This window comes from Bolinopsis microptera, chromosome 1, assembly GCF_026151205.1.
Source record: "Bolinopsis microptera isolate Bmic1 chromosome 1, MBARI_Bmic_1.0, whole genome shotgun sequence".
Classification (NCBI taxonomy): domain Eukaryota; kingdom Metazoa; phylum Ctenophora; class Tentaculata; order Lobata; family Bolinopsidae; genus Bolinopsis; species Bolinopsis microptera.
The window spans coordinates 7,126,291-7,146,968 of NC_087072.1; the positions used below are offsets into that span (position 1 = coordinate 7,126,291).

The following is a 20,678-nucleotide window of genomic DNA, read 5'->3' on the forward strand; positions in this document are numbered from 1 at the left end:
CATATGACCATTACCTACATATTTGACGACTTTTTTCGTTAGATGGTGCATTCAGGTTTACTCTGTCACACATTAAAGAAAATATGTGATGAATGTTTAGGGCACCCTGATAAGCAATGCTGAGTAGTGTAAGTTTATTTGATGGCCTGGAAGTGCTGGGAATTGTTATTATATCATATAGTCGTAAGGAATTAAAACACAGAAGGCACAACCAAGCTTACTTTGTCACACAATCTTGATAATATCTGAACATGTGTGAAATTGAACAAATAATGATATACCAGCTTAAACCCCTTATATTATACGTACTATGGATCAAACAACACTGCTAGTACCATGCACCAGTCACATAAATCATTATCAGGTGGTAATATATTAACAGTGTCACAATTAAACTACCGCTACATGGTCAAAAATAGGGTAATTTCGTCACAAAAAATTATTATAACTCTGTTAGCTCCTTGCTGGCAAAATAACTAGTTTATCGAAATTTTTTTGATGATAAAGTTACATAGTATTTTAATAGAAGTATAGTTCTTCAAAATAGGGGCAAGACATGTTTACTTTGTCACATCAGTTATTATAAGAGTTAGGTAATCGTCATCACATTAACATATATTTTTTGTAGTTTGGATTGATTTATATAGGTAATAAAGCAGCCTATGCTAATTTTTACACACTATCTTGAAATTGTTGGGGCATGAAAAGTTAATTTTGTCACATTTTTAGTGACTTTGACAAATTTAACCTAAAATTGTTAAACTTAAGCTCTGATGTTCTGGACAATATTCTAATAGAGGTATAGAATATAGATCTTCAAAATAGGGGCAAGACATGTTTACTTTGTCACATCAGTTATTATAAGAGTTATTATAAGAGACTATTTCATTCTATAATCATTGTTTTTAATCTATTTACGATTTCGTATAATTTTTTGTGACAATGTAAACATCAACTGATCGTAACTTGCATCAACTACATTGTCATCATATAAAATTTTCCCGCCTTTCAAACCAAAATCAGATATAAATTATTCGCCCAAAATTTTAAATTTCATATATTGTGACAGAATTAACCTCATTTCCCAATAACCAAGTGCCTGTATTAGCTAATTATTCAAAACAACATATTTTAGGGCTATGCTTGGTAGAGCAACCATAAAATAATGAGTTGAAAGGGTTTTTAGGACACCTCACAGTAGAATAGAGGTATGGTATCATGAGTGTGACAAAGTTACCCAAATATTGCCTTGTAACCGTTCGATCCGTGCCCATTAACCAATGTTGTATCATAATTGTTAGATAGACCTAATTTATTATATTTCAGACCAAGGAATGATAATTAGACAACTGCAGTTAACTAAGTCACACAAAATGTGACATTTGAAACATTATAGTGCCTAACAACAATAGATTTTCTTTCTGAGCGGTGCATATGGGATTATGGGTTACGTGGCTAATGTTCAGAACTTCTGAACGTGCTAGGTTAATAGATGTCAAAATTAAGCCACTATCGTCAAAAACGCTATTATTTTTGTTTACCAATATCCTCAAACTCAAATGAACGTGTCCATATACGATCTCAGTTTGATGTCTGATCTAGAGTACGAGTATTCCTGCAAAGTAACATGTGTATGTGGAGGTGACAACTCAATTAACCACTCATTAATATGCTAAAGGGGTGGATATGTATCTCTTCGCCACAACTCATTGAGGGATGTGATAGCAGAGCTTTTAGAAACTGCTGGCTGTAAAGATGTTACCACTGAACCTCTCCTCATTCCTGTCAACGGGAGAGAACTTCCTGCAGGGGCCAACAAAGCAGATGGAGCTAGATTAGATGTTAGTGCTAGGAGTGTTGAACCCATTGGAAAGGGCATTTTTAGATGTAAGAGTATTTCATGCTCAAGCTCCTTCCAATAAGGCTCTAGGATTTTTTATTATTATTATTAAATCTAAAATAGCTAATAATTTAATAAATTATTAACAGGCCCCTTAACGTGGGCAATAATATACGCTTTATAAATTATATAAACAAATTGTAGTCTATTTTTCCAATGTTGTTAAGTGTCTCTTTAGATCTGTTTTGGTGTTTTGTGGGAGTTCCCACATTTGTTGGTTGAGAATGCTCAACATAACATACATGATGCTTGACTGCTTTATTGACCCGGACAGGCACCGGGGGCAGACATCCCAACACCAGTGCGTTGGGACATAGTGTTGGTCTGCTTCAGGACGTGTTAGATCCTAGAGAAGCCGCCATCCCCTCTACTGCTTTAGCTCAGCGGCAGCATGAGCCCTGGTTTCCTGCCACATTGGTACCTCTGAAAGTACAGAAAAGTGGTGGATTTCGGGGTCCAGGATCCTCCCTCTTTAGTCTTTAATCTTTACGGTGGTATTATTTCTCTGAGATGTTTGCAGAGTCTTTATTTTATGATCTTTCTAGTTTAGTTGGATAAATCCTGGAGAGCATCATTTTGTCCCCAAAGAAATTCGACTCTTCTAATGAATGCTTTTTGTGTGCTGCTTTTTGTTAACACTTCATCTAGATAGGAATGTGAGTCAGCCCCACCCAGCTCTTCTTTTAGCTGCAGGTAACTGGTGTCTTGCACCTCCAGACACAATAGGAGCTGGTGTACAGGAGAATCATCGAAGCTGTTGCAGAAACGACAGGCCTCACCACTGTCACCACCCATGATCTTTTGGATATTCGCAAAGAGTGGTGAGCTGCCGTGAATGTAGTCCATTATTCGGCTGTCCAGATTTTTACTCGTGTTGTGCCCGAATAAGAAGTTGTTTTTGTCTAGGAGCAGCCCACTGTTTTTGATCTTTGTGATCACACCAAGTATCTTGGTCTCCTTGTTGTTACTGACAGTTCTGCATTGCAGATTTGTTTCGATGCTGTCAATCCAGATCTTATTTTTGTAGCTCATTATGTCTGCCTGAGTGTAATAGGCCAGATCCTTGAAATGTTGCTGCGTTAGGTCTATCATTCTGGTTCCGTGTGACTTATTTTCTTTCCAAAGGAAGTACTTTCTCAGTGACATTGTTAAGACATGAAAGCTTGGTATTCTGCTTTCGTCAACTTGGTAGAGTGTAGCTGAGAGATTGTCACCTAGGATCTCCAACCACTATGTACAATAGCCACGAGAGACAGAAAAAGAATTTATACAATAAAAGGATTGTAGAAGTGGAACATGGGACGTTTACACCGATAGTCCTATCAACCACTGGGGGTATGGGAAGGGAAGCTAATAAGTTCTTTAAGAAATTAGCGGAAAAACTTTCTAGGAAATCAGGCCAACGATATAGTGAGGCAATGATATTTATTAGGAAGAGAGTAAGATTTGACCTTTTGAGAACAACAGTCATAGCTCTTTTATGTAGTTTTCTATTGCATTTATATTGAATTTTTATATAGGGTAATTGTTATATTATTAGTATATTGTTTGAAATTTTTCTTTTTTTAATCTAACTGTCTTGCTGAGGGGGAGGAGTAAATGCTTCACATTAAAATACTTACATCATACAAAATCTAAAACCATCATTATCAACACGGTTAGTTAAGGCCAAAGGGGGGGGGGGGGGGGGGGGTTAAAATTCTTTTTTTCCAGTTTTCACAGATTTGATCAGAGCTGCTGGAGACGAACAAAAAGAAAAAAAACCGGACCGAAATCTTACCTTGCGTCTTTGAGATATCGCTCTGATCTTTGTTGCCAATTGTTTGGTTGCCATTTTATTATTCAGTTCTCGATTATGAAGGGTTTGGCGATGACAATAAATCGTTATTATGGGTTAAAAAGGACTATCCGACTAAGGAGGAGATTTTGCCCAATTTCTTCTTTAAAAGTACACAAAACCTATTAGAAAAATGAATCAGAGGTTAACTTGTCAAAGATTGTAATATGACCATGAAATGGAGCATACAATTTTGTTATATATCATTAGTAATTTCCATTAACAAATAGTTACCAATATTATATAATATTAAATATCAACAATCAGATATATACACATCTACTCCATCATAGGGGCAGGGATGAGGTTATAAGAGACTTCTGATAGTGGTGTCTCATATTTGCTGTCCATTTTTTTCCATTAACAAATGAGACGAAGCCTTACATGATGGTGTACAGTTAGGGTTTGGGCTGAATAGACCAGGTAAAAATATTCCATTCCTATGAAGAACAAGGGCCAAGTGGCCGAGGGCATACCGTGATTGATGGTTAAATGAAGAGGGGCCTTGCCAAAAGATCAAGTCAGTTCTTTCAAACAATGATTTGGTGCCCCCTCCTGCAAAGCGGGGTTGGCAGGGGCCCTTCGTTACACCACTGAATTGAGTATTATCGTATGGTAACCTTTCAGTACATCCACACAGCAGTGTAGTGTAAACATAGTGATACTTACTATACCATACATACTCAATAAATTTAGATGATGTTTATTGTTGTAATTAGTTAAGTATCAACCATGCTTTTTCAGCCATGTTTATGGGAAGACTGATCCAGCAAACTTCACGGAGACTCTTATCTTCATCAAGCAATGAAATTCTTCTGACTTACCCAGAGTCCAACCCAGGAATAGCTCTTCTAGGTTTGAATAGGCCTCCTGTAAATGCTGTAAGTTTGTCACTAGGTGCACAACTTCGAGAGGCATTAGCTGAAATAAAGTCAAAGAAAAGTCTCCAAGGAGTTATTCTCTACAGTACTTCACCTAAGATATTCTGTGCTGGGGCAGACTTAAAAGAGCGTCTGTTTATCAAGGAAGAGGATGTCCCAGGTAAATATCAGCATTTTGATTTTAAAGGTTTACATGTGAATGATAAAAACGTTTTAACCATTTCGTGAACAATTCATGTTAAACCAACCTTCCACCTAAAAGATCACAATATGACAATTAAATGCAATAGTACCTCTCTGAAATTTATCCTTTCTCTCAGGTATGGTGAGAACATTTCGGCTGATGATCCAAGATATGTATGAGTTACCTATGCCAGTGATTTGTGCAATTGATGGTGTCGCTATGGGTGGAGGACTGGAGCTTGCACTTGGTACTGACATACGAATCTGCAGTACCACAGCCAAGATGGCACTGTCAGAAACAAAATTGGCAATAATTCCTGGTGGAGGTGGAACTCAGCGCCTCCCTAGGGTTGTTGGAGTTCCTAAAGCAAAGGAGCTTATATTTACTGGAAGGGATGTTTTTGGAGAAGAAGCAGAAAGGATTGGACTGGTCAATGCCTGTGTAGATCAGAATGAAGAGGGAAATGCAGCATTTGTTAAGTCTCTGGAAATGGCCTCTTTACTCCAGGAAAGAGGTCCAGTAGCATTAAGGATGGCTAAGAAAGCCATCACTGAAGGTTTTGAGGCAGGGCCTATCAGAGCTGGGTTAGAGATTGAACATGAGGCTTATTTGGGTGTCATTCCTACTACAGATAGGATTGAAGCTTTGATGGCTTTCAGAGAGAAACGTAAACCTAATTTCAAAGGAGAATGAATCATCTAAAACATTAGGATATCTACTAAGTTTGTGTTTGTAAAATAAATCTAATCTGTCTTCAAAAATGTTTACCAATCTATTTAATAATTTGATTTATAATGTGGTACAGAGGTTTTAGTAATTTATTAAATAACGTTTGTGATATGACAAAGAACCGCAATTATGTTTCAAAGGCTGTGATCCCTCAAAACCACAAAGAAATTGTGGTTTCTTCATTTTTTCAATTAAGGAAGTACATTATATGTACGCTGAGCTTGATCTTGTGTGATTGCATTACCATGATAAAAAAATTTTTATATCAATGATTTATATGTATATTATATAGATGTTTCCTTTACTTGATATCTTATAGGACTAATCTAGTTAAAATTCCCTCAAACTTGTTTCAAATGATTTACACCAGGTAATAATTTAATGGTGTAATAAAATAAAGTAATTAGTACATGTCTTGGACTCTTGAATCCTGACGTCATATACAGAATATTTTAGGAGAACTTTCTGGATCATGTCGTATAATGTAATTTTAAGAAGAGCGAAAAATGTCTATTGTAAATTAAAAGCCCTTATAATCATAGTTCAGAGAATGGGCCAAACATCATCAAAATCACCAGCGGACGCGGACGCAAATGATCCGTTTGCTGATTGCAACAGAGATATATCAGATGGAATCAAATTAAAAATAAAAAGTATTGACAAAGGGAAGAAGTTTAAACCGCTTGTCAAGGAAAATACTCCATCACTGAAAGCTGGTGAATTGAAAGATGAGATTGAGAGGGCAGGAGAAATTTCTAAAGCTTCATATGCTCCCAGCCCTACTTGTATAGATTACTCAATATTTCCTCCTGGTGATAGCAGTTACTGGGGAGGCAATGAAACAATTCTTAATTTCAAGGGCTCCATTTATGAACAAATAAATGATTTAGAGGCATGTCTCGGTAGTTTATACGGGATGTTGATAGGGGACTCCTGGGGGCATTGCCTGGAATTTGTTCCAGTTCAATACGAAAAAACAATCATTCGAGCATTCGACGAAACCAACTTTAAAGCACCCGGAGTGTTGAACAGATTTGGACTAAAAGCTGGACAGTATACAGACGATGCAAGCATGGGACTTTGTCTTGCTGACAACTTACTAACTCATGGCCATGTTGATTGTCTTGACCTGAGGAAGCGCTTTGTCATGTGGTGGTATTTGGGCTACAACAACGCATTTAGACATGATACAGGGAATAGAGGGAATCCAACACGGACAGGTAGATCAGTGGGACTGGGTGGTCAGATTTCATATTCACTAAAGACGTTTATAGACAATCCGAAGCAGCTTTATCCATATGGAGACGAAGACATGAGTGGTAATGGCTCGATAATGAGACTGTGTCCACTGCCTATATTTCATCGTGACAGTGACACTGAATATTTGGTATCAGAGGCAATGAAGCAGAGTTTTACAACTCACAGTGGTGTTCAGTCTGCAGAGTGTGCTGCTCTTTTGAGTTTTATTATTGTTGCGGCTATTAAATTTGATAAACAGAGTGGCAAGGAGTTTCTTGACACGCTTGATATGGAACCAGTTATGCAGTATTTGATAACAGATGCAGTTAAATGTATTGCTAATAGCAAACAACATGAGGTGAGCTCACTTTCAATTCTTTAAACCAGATAACTTTAATGCATCTTTGAAGAATAATCTCCACTTTAAACCTTTTACATCTAATGGAAACATTAAAAACGTAGACACAGAAACTAAAAAAACGCTTATTTCACACTAATCTTATAAAAATTAGAAAACGATCAGCTTAAAGATACAGAATATCAAATACCCACATTGGCCCCCGGCCGTGTGCTGTAGATGCCCGTTTTAAATCACACTTAATTATATCCTCTACTTCTAGGGTTGGACAGAAGATAAGTTTAACAAAGTACCAGAAGATCAGTATTGGAACTGGAAGGATGAGAACTACAAATACTCGCCCACCAGATCAGCAGTGAATCCTGGCTATGTCGGGGGTTATGCGTGTGATAATATCTCCATGGCTCTACACTGTGTGTACAACTCAGATTCGTTTGAGTCAGCTGTTCTCCGCTGTATCAATAGGTTGGTCTATTATCTTGAGTGTACTTTACTTTTTTTCTGGCTCATGTGGCTGTGTGGTGACTGTGTGGCATTAATTTACTTTTTCTTCTTATGGAAATAAATTTGCATTAAAGCACTATTATTACAGTAGCAGCTGGCATAAAAGGTTAAGTGACAAACCAGTTGAATTGTATAAACTTAAATTTTTGCCAGAACATTAATGTTAGCTAGTAAACTCATGATTGTTGTTAATAACTAGAAGTCTGCTACTTCTTCAGATGCGGTGACGCAGACACAGTTGGATCAGTAACCGGCCAAATAGCAGGTGCCGTTTATGGACTCAATTCCATTCCGAAATCTGCTCTGGAATGCGTTATGAAATGGGATCCAGAAGCGGAGATTCCTCATCGTGTCATGAAGATGTTCCCGAGGCTACCGGACAACTGAACCCAATTTGGACGATTCAGTAGGGGCACTGTTTTGACACATTGTTTTAGTTATGTTCGGTTAGAAATGGGATTGATTTCTGTGTGCTGCGATCTTTGTTAACTGACTAATAATTGATGGCGATAATTCAGTTTTATTCCTTTTGTCATGTTCAAAGTTTGTTTTTTGATATTTAGTGATTGTTTGTGTTTTGAAAATAGTCTTTTTATTTGATTTTATTTAATCTTGTAACCTTTAAAAATACTTTTTATTGAATATTCTTATTTCGAGTTAACTGTAATATAAAGGTTCTATATAATAAGATAATATAAGGTTGCTCATTTATGTACAGTTTTCTTTCACATTTTATTTTCAGTCACTTCAATGTATGTAGTATGACATCTGGATTATAAAGAGTTGATGTTTATATCTTGGATCTTGTGTTGATATGGTGTTTTTCTGGAATTATTACTCAATGAGATCATTCATAAACATAGCAGAATATGTCGTTTCCACTCAGGACAAAAATCATGAATTATTATTATATAATAATGTAATTCGTTTGGTTGGGTCAGTGGTCTAAATCAAATTATATGTAGTAATGAGTACAACTTAATGATCATATAATATACTAATATATAATTTTGTGTATTTCATTTATTGAGGTTCCAGGAAAGTTATATAGAATTAGTAAATTATGAATATTGAATATTGAATAGGTAATAAGTAACCAATAAATTTGTGATCAGGAGATGTCAGATGACAGGATAGCAAAGCTATATCCTCACGTCCCCGAGTCTCAACTCCCCCGATCATGGTCCAGCAAAGACAGATGGCAGTTCATCAAGCTATCCAGATGTAATCTAAGAGTGCATTATAATGGTGAGCGATTTTAAATGAGATGATTTCTCGTAATAAAAAGAGAATTCATGGATCTGTATTTCGATTTTATTGCACCTCTTAATCTATTAGCCCTCGTTCGGTTATTTTGATTTAAGTTCAGTGTTGTACTTTTAAGGTCAAGGTAAAACGCACAAAGACGCTGCCAGTGTTCGGGCAACTCATCCTATACCTGCTGCTTGTGGTATTTACTACTTTGAAGTGAAGATCATCAGCAAGGGGCGCGACGGGTGAGACTTATATACAAAATTTTTATTTAAATTATTTAAAGAGTTCTATTAATATAAGGACTCCATGTTATATATTAATATAAGGACTCCATATAAGGACTCCATGTAAATTTCAAAACATCGAGTGCCATAAACATATCGAAGGTATTATATAAAAGGGCTATTTTGCTACCGATTCTAATTCTCTATTTTAAATATTTGGATAACTACCTAATGACTTCCTGTAGATATAAAATATAAAATGTTACCAGGTTTATGGGTATTGGTCTAGCAGACAAGTCGGTAAACATGAACAGATTACCAGGCTGGGAGAAGGATAGTTACGGTTACCATGGTGACGATGGTAACTCTTTTAGTTCTAGTGGGAATGGAAAGAAATACGGTCCAACCTTTACCACCGGCGATATCATAGGTTTGCTGTTCGATTATAGTAACTATTAACAGAGATTAGACATATATATATATCTGCCTATATTTTTGATCGAATTAGAAAGGATTTTATCTGTATTCAATTATAATACAAGTTGTCGCTTTGTCGGTAAAGCTCAGATTTTAGGTTCTTCTTTCTAAATCAGATAATTTGTTTTCTGAAATTATTGAAAGTAAATTTCTCAGGATGTTGTGTAAATCTGATAAACAAGACGGTGTTTTATACCAAGAACGGTATAAACCTTGGAGTAGCATTCTTTGATGTCCCGCTAGGGTTATACCCCACAGTCGGCCTACAAACTCCTGGTGAAGTTGCTGACGCTAATTTTGGTGAGTAAATCACTACAATTAACATCTGCACCTTTGGCAATGGGCAAGCATCAAAATTTATATGTTTTTTGAATGAAAATATGACTAAAGATATCATCGACCCTTTATATTGGCAGGCATATTAACTGGTTATTTTATCAGGTGACCGCCCATTTGTATTTGACATTGAAGGCTACATGGTAGAATGCAGAACGAAACTGAGAAGAGAAATACAATCTCACAGTTCGCCCGTGCCACATAGCGACAACAACGACCTTGACACGGTCCTCAAGAAAATGGTGTTCGGATACATGGTGCATCACGGGTATTGTGGGGCTGCCGAGAACTTTGCTAAAGCTACAAACCTCTACTTTTTCGAGGATATTCCCTCGATACAGAACCGACAGAGGGTACAGAAACTCATAATGAAGGGGCTGATTGGAGACGCTATAACGCTCGTTCAGGAGCTGTATCCGTCGTTGCTTGGCAACAAGCCCGCACTGCTGTTCAAGCTACAGATACGGAACTTTATTGAGATGATAAACAATTTGAACAGTAGCGAGAAGCAGTCACACCCCTACAGCATTGCTAGTTTGATGAATGGTAGTGAGGAAGCTGATGAGAAGATGGAAGTAGATCAGAAACCAGGTAACTGATTGTTGAATGTTGGTTTCATGGTTTGTTTTTGCTATTGGATTGGAGATGTTGCGTTTAATTCTTTCCTTTCCAATATTTGAGCATTGTGGTTACTTTAAGCTTTTAAGTGACAATATCTGTTTTATCAGTAGAGATAAATGAAGGAGAAAGACAGCCCAGCCGGCAAGCATTAGAACAACTCCTCCTGTTTGGGCGAGAGTTAGCCGCTCAAAACACACAAGATGAAGATCTCAAACGACAGGTTAATATTTTTACAAATTTCTGGAATGAACATGGCTTTTTAATTCAATTCAGGTTGCGACCTTATATCTTGTAACCACTGTTACACTTTAAACCTAAGCTATACTTTCACCCAGTTGCAAGAAGCATTCAGTTTGCTCGCATACAGAGACCCCAAGCAGTCGCCGATTGGATACCTCTTACATGCGGACCAGAGGGAACAGCTATGCGGGGCTCTCAACAGCGCTATTCTAGGTGATCCATTTATTACTAAGTTTCGAAATACTTTGCATGTGCCGCCTTACAAAGTGTCACGGGTCATGTGATGTCGACGTGCCCTAAACCTTGGTCTTCATAGAAATTTTAAAATGTTGTATTGCTAGTTTTTGAGAAATTGTTATGTAGAAATAGTTGCGCGTATCGTTTGCACATTAGTTTCTCTCACGCGCATTATGGATTAGTTTTGTTCAATAACAAACTGGTCCAGGAAGCTAGAAACTCTTCTCGTTCCGGGTATGGATACAGTTTACTTTACATGGCGGTTTACTATCATGGCGGTCCACACCCCAGTGCGCGCTATAAGATAGTATTTTTTCCTTTTCACTCTTTTGAAAAAAGGCAATAGTGAAAGGTTACGAATGGAGGTTTTTGCAGAAAAACGTGGATTTTGGAGAACGAGATAGGTGGGTTTAAATATATATGTCGTGTGTCCTTCCTTCCGTTCGTTACCATGCAACGAAAAAGTTGGGCGCGCGCGATCGAGGATTGGTTGCGGAGATGTGATGTATAGATAGCCTGTGATCTATGAATGCGCGGCGCGACTGTGTTATAATGTATATGATGCATGTATATAATGTATAATATTACTATTAGGTAATACGCCCAATTTGTACATGGCACGCGTAGTGTATTGATGTGTACACGAGTATAGTTTACCTTTGCTGATAATTTCTTGATTTACAGATACAAGTTAAGTTCTCCGGCAATTGAACTGAATTTCAAGTGTTTCCCGTATTTGATGCATAATTTATCAATATTATTATCATGAAAATTGAAGTGAGCTGATTGGAGCTTATACTTAAATTTATAGTAAATGTGAAATGGAAATCTAGCGTCCGCCAAAACGAAACAACGGGCGCAATTCTTGTTTTATAATTAGTAGTTTTACGCAGTGGGAGTTATGGCTGTCTCATAGCTCAAAAAGGAATTTCGGTAAATGTCAAGGTAAAGAACCATGATTAAACGACTGTGTCCCAATGTGACAAAAACTTTATTTTGTACAATATGTGGTGTTACCATTTATTTAGTTCACAGTTACTAGCTATCACTTTACAAATGATGTGAGGTGCGGTGTTTTAGTCATTCGTGAACAGTAGCATATAACGAGGCGCCAGCCGCGCCCATTTCTCGGAAATCAGAATGGTTTACTTTGAAATCTGTGTACAAATAATCGGTTATTCTGTCACAGCGTGCCACATGCGATCGTTTGCACGCATAGTACAACAGATGTGAAAATATACATCATGCATGCCGCACCCTGCTGTGTACTCGCATGCCGATTGACGCCAGACGGAAAAGTGTCGCCCATCATGCTTTTCTCCGAACACTGAGACGAGATATCTCCGAATAGAAGAGGAGGGCTACCCTCGGTGGAAAATGTGGCCTCTTCGAATTAGATGGGATGACGTAAACCCCACCCGTACCCTCTGCATAGAGGATTTAGTGGATGCAACCATGATCATGACGCATTTTACTTTGTTTTATTGTGTTGCATTCGCACTCATAACAAAAGGAGACGTCATATCTACGTCACTGTCTAGGGTCACTGTTCCAGTTTGTGACATGAAATTAAATATGATCCACGTGATAACACACCGTATTGTGTATAGTTTGAGCTTTGTTGTTTTCTGTAATTCTGACAAATACAATTCCTCAGAATCACACGGTTTACCGAGACAGCCCCCTCTGGAGATGGCCATATCCCAAACTAAGAACACAGTGGGACGGATGTTGGAGGAGGGACTAGGAGCAGGCGCCTACTGCGGACTTGATCAGTTTCTCAAGTGCTCGTTAAAGCCACAATGAAAGGTAACTGCCTGATTGCTGATTCTGTTATTGGAACACTTTTACTTTTATTGATTGATGTTATGTTGACTGTCGAGTATTGTGAACTTGGGTTGCCGATTCAAATTAATTTTAAAAATTGCTTTAAATGCTGATTAACACAAATTTTGTATTTTCAGTGTTCCCAATTCAAAACAACCAAATCCTAGAGAATTGCCGTCATGAGACAAGACCAGCTACAGTATTAAAGATAAGAACTTCAAAGACTGAGGAGTGAATTTAATGTTTTATCGAAAACATTCATCTTTATTAGTGTATTATAGTACAATGGGTGATTTGTTTAATTTGTATTGATCTGATTAATAACACGGGATAAGCGTTTAACATTTATGGTATGAAATTTATTACAGCGTTATTTAAATGATGCTATAAATTTCATCTATTAAATTTGAAGTCACACACCGTACCTGTTTTATGACTTCATTTTCGAATTTGAAATGAAAAATTCAATATAGAAATGCCGTGTTTAGTTGCCCGGTAAGTAATTAGTTGTGGTCAAAGACATCTCGTAACATTTTGTCCAATTATACCAAGTGAGCAAATAATGAGAATTTGCCAATGACGTAATTGTTTATAAATTTAGGCGAAATCTGTTAATCAGGCCAGTCAGATAGGAGATTATTTTGATAGCAAAAACCGACGCGTTGATTTTTCATCGTCATACTTTGTGATAACTGCCAACATTTTCTCTGTTTCTCTAAATTCTAATATTTATCTTGGAATTTTTTATCTGAAATCGACTTTACTGACTGAGCCCATGTTTGAAGATCTTATTTCACGCCCTGAATTTGGTATCACCATTATAATCTAATTTGACAGAATATCGGACATCGAAGTTTTCTGGAATCGCTGATAAAAATAACCGTTTTTAACGATTACGAATGCCGATTTGATGGTAACCAAGGATGCACACACATATTATAATTGGCTAGCTTAATCTAATATAGGTTTTAAAACGGGCGCATACTTTCCAAAAAATACGTTAATTGTTTTATGATATTATGCAGCTGGTGTTTGTTTAAATTTAGTTTTTCGATATTATTACACATATATTGTATACTTAATATTTGTTGATTATGAACGGACACGTTGTTGAGGTTATATTAATTACAAATGAAGGTTCTTGAATATTGGTTGAAGAACGAAAACACATGATCTAGGTTCTGGGTTACTTAACCCAACGTTTTGATGTCAGCTTAAAATAGACAGTGCAATTGTTTGTGAAATGGTTTTATTGAGAACCACCATACATCAATAACGCAACAATTTTTGACAAACTGTCCAAAAGACTTCTTTGTAGAATACTGTTCACGTATCCAAAGAAGCAGATTTTACAACTTGGTAATCTTATGAAGTTGTAGTAAGATTGAAGCACCATTTACATACGAGATAAGCCTTTTTCACAGTGGATATATCTTGATACCGAAGTTAAATTGTGATGATATCCCATTTTTCATTATTACAACTTACCACTTTGTTTTAAATTTGTATACGCGTGTCATGACGAACTTTGTAAATTATAACCGTGAGTGAACATTTATCCGAAGTGTGTAGTGTTGAATGTGGTAGGTCTGTCTATTGCTAATTGGGGGAGCATTAGCACATGATAACCAATTAGCACCTCAAACATCCCATGACTTTTGGCGCGGTGGATTTCATCAGCTGCTTGCAGCAATGACAGAAGTGCGTTGCCAAAGCTACGTCTGCTATTTGTTGCCATAGTGACGGGGTGTCGTTTTAATACCGGCATTACGGAGCACCAAGCTAATTAACTATGCTAGGATGTGACAGGTCAGGTGACCGCTTATCGCACACCAATCAGAATACCCCATTTTGGTCGCGTGGTCGTTCCAAGCCAATTACAGAGCAATTTAGCAGCAAGTCCAGTCAATAATAGCCAGCTCTCAACTGCTGTCCGTATCTAAATCTTTTGTTTCTGTTCTGCTGCGTACGAGGAGGTGTTATTTTAAAGCTGTGCTGTACTGTCACGTGTTGTGGGTCTCGTGCAATCATTGGTTGATCTGTGGCGCGTGCGTTGCCATGGTGATGCACGTGATCTGAATGTTTCTGTCTGCCATTTGAAGACAGCTGATATTTTTATCTCTGGTTCTACTTCACACCACCATCTTCCGCTGTGTGGTTTGCTGACCTACCAGTACCACCTTTTAAATTGTATTTTTAAATTTTATTTTTCGTTGCATGACCTAAACTATTACTAATGCCAATGGACGAGCAAAACATAATTATAAAGCCAGTCTCCGACTCGGCGACTCGTTTCATTTTGATATCATGGGGTTTGTAAAAGATATTCCAAAAAAACGTTCCGAACCAATCATCGAGGAAAGATCATAATAGTTGAATTAAACGACAGCTTAATCTGTCAAGGTAGGGTTGCAGTTAGCGAGTGAGATAGTTGTACATACTAAACATCATCAATTAGTGGAAACTTTTCCTGCACTCGATACGTGTATTTGACCAGTTGCTGATTTGCTGATCGACTGAAACGTCTAATTAACTTCAGTGCAGTTTCTCTCCTCGACTTTATTACTGGCTTAATTACAACCTCCTTGTCTAAACTTGGTAAAGTTGGTAAACTCGGTAGACTGGCGTAATGACTGTGTATTTGTGAAAACTGCTCAAAATTCGGCGCCAGTACTTGCTCTCGACTCCCAGTGATTATACTTCACTCATCGAGTCTTGGTGTAAGCTAAACTTTGCTCTATCTCTACTGCTAAAGACAGGGATCCGTACATTTTGATTTACTATAAATCCAGGAGGGAGTGCCATTAAAGTCATTATATTTTAGAAGCGTCACAAGGCTAGCTCATTACTGCGTATTTTAGCATTTTTATTCATGATGAAAAGTAAATTAGGCCACGGGTATAGCAAACTGTCGTTTAGTTTCTTTTTAAGGATGGCTTTTACATTTCCTATCTTTTAGCCATCCGACAGGGTTAAAGATTTGTCAGTTCCTTTCATCGAGTTTAGTATAATTTCATTAACTTTCTGTGATACGTTTTGTCAGTGTTGTCAGTTGTGGAGTTCAAAGAAATAGCCATTTCTCCCATCTAATCTTGATGAACCTTCTGGGCTTCCCTTGCTATGAGTATGAAAAGAATGAGCCTATCGGTAATATTGCTTTAATACTCTGTAATACAGAGTCTTTTCTGTTTGTGATGTGCATTTTCATCGTAAATCCCTTCAGTCGGTTCTCTGAATGTTTTTTATATGTCATAGACTCATATTATTTGCTATTTGTGATTCAGTTGTGTATTCATTCTTTTCATCGGTTGATATTTGCAATTTGCTATCTGGTTAAAATTAAACTAGTTTAATCCAACTCGCAATCTTTGTAGTCCTAGCTGAAGTATATACATCGAAAATGAGACTAATGTTCGAAAATGGGGGCATGTAGAGAAAGTATCATGGAGAAAGTGGAAGTAAGATAGAGAAATGAAAGTAGGATATATAAAGTAAGAGTAGGAAAGATAAAGTGAAAACAGTAAGAGATTATGGGGACATGCATCTATATTTTCATAATATGAAGTCAAATCGCGGGTCCAACTATAGACGGTTTTGGTGCATGTCCGTCCCCTTAACAGGTGATACTTGTACAACAGAGGAATTTGCATTTGTTTCCCTTTGAATCAATCAAACTAGATGAATTGTTGTAAATACTGAGATCAAACTATCAATCTACAGGCTATCGTCAAACATGTTGCAAGGCGTCATCTTCAGTGACATAAGCCCTAGAAATTGTAAAAAGTTAGTAAAACCCAAAATTCCTTTAAAAATCTGAACACTCTTAAAACGGTTATAAAGTTAAAATTAAGATGTTAGGAGTAATGGAAGGCCAAAAGGATGTATAGTGTTAATTCCCAAAGGTTTTAAAGTCTTGAGTAGTTGAATATATTTATGTTCACGGACATCCAAAGTTTTAGGACTAGAATTATCAATAATTGACACATTAAAAATTTTGTTAAAATCTTCCCTTTGTCTAAAACCATGATCCAACAAATGTAAACCCAAACTATATTCATCACTTGTTTCATCTACCTTATCACCATTTAAAAGTTTATAATATTTGACCCTATGTTCTCCAGTCCTAACCCGTAGAGATCGAGTTGTGCAATATTTATTTTTATCGACTTGTACAATATTTATTTGAAATATTGACCGTCGACGAGGAGAACTCGGCGAGTCGGTGGGTTATAAACCTACAAGATTGAGAAGGTGAGAATGAGGTAGAGAAAGCGAAAGTAAGATAGGGTGAGAATAAACGATGAGGTATTAGGTAAAGGAAATATCGAGGCCGCTAAAAGGGAGTTTCAGTTAAACAAGACCATACATTTTTCAAAAAGAACCCAAACAGTCAGATTATCAATATAATTGGCAGGATTGCCACTGCCTCGAATACAAGGAGTGACAACATGTGTTTGATCGATGCCATCCTATATAATGTAATATGGAAATCAATTTCAATGTATAAATAAGAACTGCCGGTTGAACCAACCAATTCCAGCACACTAAAATGTTACTTGAAGTTATGTTATTATTAAAATCTAAAATAGCTAATAATTTAACAAATCATTAACCATCCCCTTCAAGTATGCAATAACATAAAATTGTTATAGCGTATCATTGAGTAATAATCGAGTAATTAAAATAAAAAACTCTTGTTTAAAAAGTTAAAAATTGACTTCTGTAGTAATTACTGAGACATTGGTCAGCAATTTCACTGAAAGATATAACATGGATCCAATAAGCAGAGCCTATATATAATTTAGTTTTGCTTTTGTGATTCTACTCACTGCATGACATGACATAAGTATCAATATCACAAACTGCCTCAGACTCTTAGAATCGATATTAAAATGAAATTCGGTTAACATAGGACTTAGAAATAGAAATCAAGTTCTTATTATAACTATATTGCTAGATTATTACTATATTGCTAGTCATGCTAGATGAGGCACACAATTCTTAAAAGTATATGAGATAAGTTTGATCGACTTGAATAAATATGCATTTGTATGCTTGACCGTTTAGTTATCAAAATTTCTTTTCCTCTCTAGCTACAACATTTTTATTTTTATTCGCTCCATCTTGTAGTCTCAAAAACAAGTTTTCTTCTCGGCGAATTTACAGATAGAAGAATATTTCGATGTAATTGTATTTCACATGAGTACGCTGCATTATATCCACTTAGCTAGCCATACTGGTGCCTATAAGATGTGAACTAGTATCCTAGCAGTAGCTATAAACTAGTATACTAGCAGTAGCTATAAACTAGTATACTAGTTCAAAGCTTCTTCATGGATATTTGACAGGCTGTATAATCAATAGTCCTAGCAATGCTATTGTTTAATTTTTAGAGGCTCTTGACTTGCTTTATACTATACTACTGCTATATTCATATAAAACATTCATTAAATTTCAGCGCCTCTGAAGTATTAAATCATAATAATAGTCTTTATCTTTCTAAAAAAGGTACACATTTTTTTCACCGATCGAACAGTCAAAGTTTTTATGTTAATCTGTCACGACTGTAACTACATTTTTGAAGAAGAACCCAAACAGTCATTTTTACTCTTTTATTATTACAATCTCACTGTCTAAACTTGGTAAGCTCGATAGACTGGCGTAATGCGTGCATTTATTTTACCAAGAGTGTGATGTTAAAAGTTGGATACCGAAAATGAAAGTTGGATAACGAAAGTGAAAGTGATGTCATGATAAGTGAGAGCTTGTAGTTGTTCCATCTCCTAATAGTAATAGTCCTTACGTGTTGATAGATACATTAATAACTTCCATTTTGGACTCTAAATACCTGACGACACTGGGTTGGCACAGGACACTGTTCCAGTGAGTATATATCTGTCGTCGGTATGAGGAATAGGACCGGGCGATAACGAACAGCAGACTAACTAACTTTAAATAATCACGTATAGGCTGCCAATCATCAATGTCTACTCAATTTCTAGGCGAGTACTGAGCACTGACCAGGAATCTGACCGTTGTTAAATCTTTTCAAAACTCTAAGTAAGTGGTTCTTTAACATATTAAGTAAGTTTACAACAAATCATCTAGCTTGATTGATTCAAAGGGAGAAAAAATTCCTCTATTAGGTAAGCCAGTCAGTTTGATGTCACAAGATTAAGATATAGGGATACCTCCATTTATTCTTTATAGGGTGGATCATTTAAGTTAAGTAATTCTCTGATACTCATGTTCGGCCGTTGGAAATGATGTGATATGATATGATATGACCATGATTTAAGTTTAATTCATTGGAAATGGATGCAATCCAAACCACTCGACGCTTCCTATTTTTACAAGATATGGCGAAATCGTTCTGACTAATTGATCTAACACATTTTAGGATAAGATCAACATAGGTCTACCAATTAGCGACCAGTTTCGACCATGTATTTATAGCAAATTGGACTGATCATGGGATTTAGTCACCAATCACCATCGTTACTCGATTTAAATTTAACAGTTCTTTTGTAACGGCGTTCCTTTCTGTCAGCTAGAATTTTCAGCAATATATTTCTCCATTTGTCGAAGCATAAAAGTTTAACATGGTTTAACGAAACACTCGAAACTCCGCGGAAAAGTTTAACCTAGTACATTACTATAAGTATAAGTATATTATTATTACACGCACGCAGCTAGACTACAAGTAAAGTTGTACGCTGGAAAATTAGCTAGACTTTCCTGGTTCACAGCTTGAGCTACAGTACCACAATTAATCTAGGGTTTCTAGCTGCATATTTCGTAATTCAGTCCACGACAGTTCGCGAGTGGTGTAATCAGATTTACCGAGGTGGCCACAATTGCATGTAACTGTTAGTTCTAGTGCTACTACTCTAGTATTGCTTTATTACGTAATTTTTGCTGAATTTGCGGGGCCAATTTCTCAAATTTGTTGAGAAGCCGAAGTTTGACAAGAGCTATGTTCGCTTTAAAGTTTAAATTGAGTAGAAACGTGTTTCAATTTTGACTGCACTGTGAAACACAATTTAGTTCGTGGGCGTGTTTAAGTTTTACAAAGCTATAATACAATTAATATTATTTTCGCAAAAATAGCTTATTTTGCGAAATTCATTAGCCTATTTTATTTGATATTTCCGCTTAGTATAATACGTGCAAGGTGATTAGGTGACCTACTCTCTGTACACACCAGGTCACCAGCTTAAGATATGCCTTGTGTACTTGAGAATTCCTTTCAACAGCAATGAAGTCATCAGTTTATCTTGTTTTTTAACGGACTCTTCAATCCTCCCGAGTAACACTAACTTCTCTAATTAACACAGTTTAGTTACTAAATTAGTAATGACCCAGACCAGGTACAGAAAATAATTCCCACTAACACTTAGTAGTTGATAGATCAGAGTGATCTATTTTTACATCATCACATGATCTAAGCGGGTAACGTAACAATAGAAACCCAATACTTGCTTTACGGACAGCAAGCATAATTGCACGACCGCACTTTTGCCAAATTTCGATAATTATTTCTAATCAGGATGTCATTTCTCTTCTTTTCTCTGGGATGTTATCACTTCTGCTATATGCGTTCAGTTAGCCATGTTATGATGTCACCTAATCAGCTAATATCAGCCGTCGATAACTAAATTTGTTGTATTTTTCGTCTTCCTGTTGTTGTCTTTTCGACCGGAATCGCTGAGTATCTGCCATTCTTCCATTGCATTACAGCGGCTTCTTTAGCTCGACGTGTATGGTTAAATTGGTAAATGAACGATGTACTACCTGTACCAATTACCGAGTTTTTAAATAACTATTATT

At 36.6% G+C, this 20,678-nt stretch overlaps 3 protein-coding genes across 4 annotated transcripts; all 3 read left to right on the top strand.

Annotated features, from left to right (window-relative positions):
• The first annotated feature begins 4,479 nt into the window (after positions 1-4,479).
• On the top strand, positions 4,480-5,820 carry LOC134819232 (methylglutaconyl-CoA hydratase, mitochondrial-like). The gene is made up of 2 exons (XM_063829054.1): positions 4,480-4,778; positions 4,939-5,820. The coding sequence occupies exons 1-2, from the start codon at positions 4,484-4,486 to the stop codon at positions 5,493-5,495; spliced, it is 852 nt and encodes a 283-aa protein (XP_063685124.1). The 5' UTR covers positions 4,480-4,483; the 3' UTR covers positions 5,496-5,820.
• Positions 5,821-5,899: 79 nt separating this feature from the next.
• LOC134819226 (ADP-ribosylarginine hydrolase Tri1-like) lies at positions 5,900-8,630 on the top strand. The gene is made up of 3 exons (XM_063829041.1): positions 5,900-7,128; positions 7,391-7,593; positions 7,851-8,630. Exons 1-3 carry the CDS (start codon positions 6,004-6,006, stop codon positions 8,017-8,019), a joined length of 1,497 nt encoding a protein of 498 aa, XP_063685111.1. The 5' UTR covers positions 5,900-6,003; the 3' UTR covers positions 8,020-8,630.
• Positions 8,631-8,658: 28 nt separating this feature from the next.
• On the top strand, positions 8,659-14,333 carry LOC134826087 (ran-binding protein 9-like). 2 transcript variants are annotated; one of them, XM_063838356.1, is made up of 10 exons: positions 8,659-8,663; positions 8,748-8,880; positions 9,017-9,128; positions 9,380-9,540; positions 9,744-9,887; positions 10,029-10,514; positions 10,652-10,764; positions 10,880-10,997; positions 12,679-12,830; positions 12,986-14,333. In XM_063838356.1, the coding sequence occupies exons 2-9, from the start codon at positions 8,751-8,753 to the stop codon at positions 12,825-12,827; spliced, it is 1,413 nt and encodes a 470-aa protein (XP_063694426.1). In that variant the 5' UTR covers positions 8,659-8,663; positions 8,748-8,750; the 3' UTR covers positions 12,828-12,830; positions 12,986-14,333. The 2 variants fall into 2 exon arrangements, with proteins under 2 accessions (XP_063694426.1, XP_063694425.1); XM_063838355.1 differs by lacking the exon at positions 8,659-8,663 and having other exon boundaries at positions 8,726-8,880.
• Positions 14,334-20,678: the final 6,345 nt, after the last annotated feature.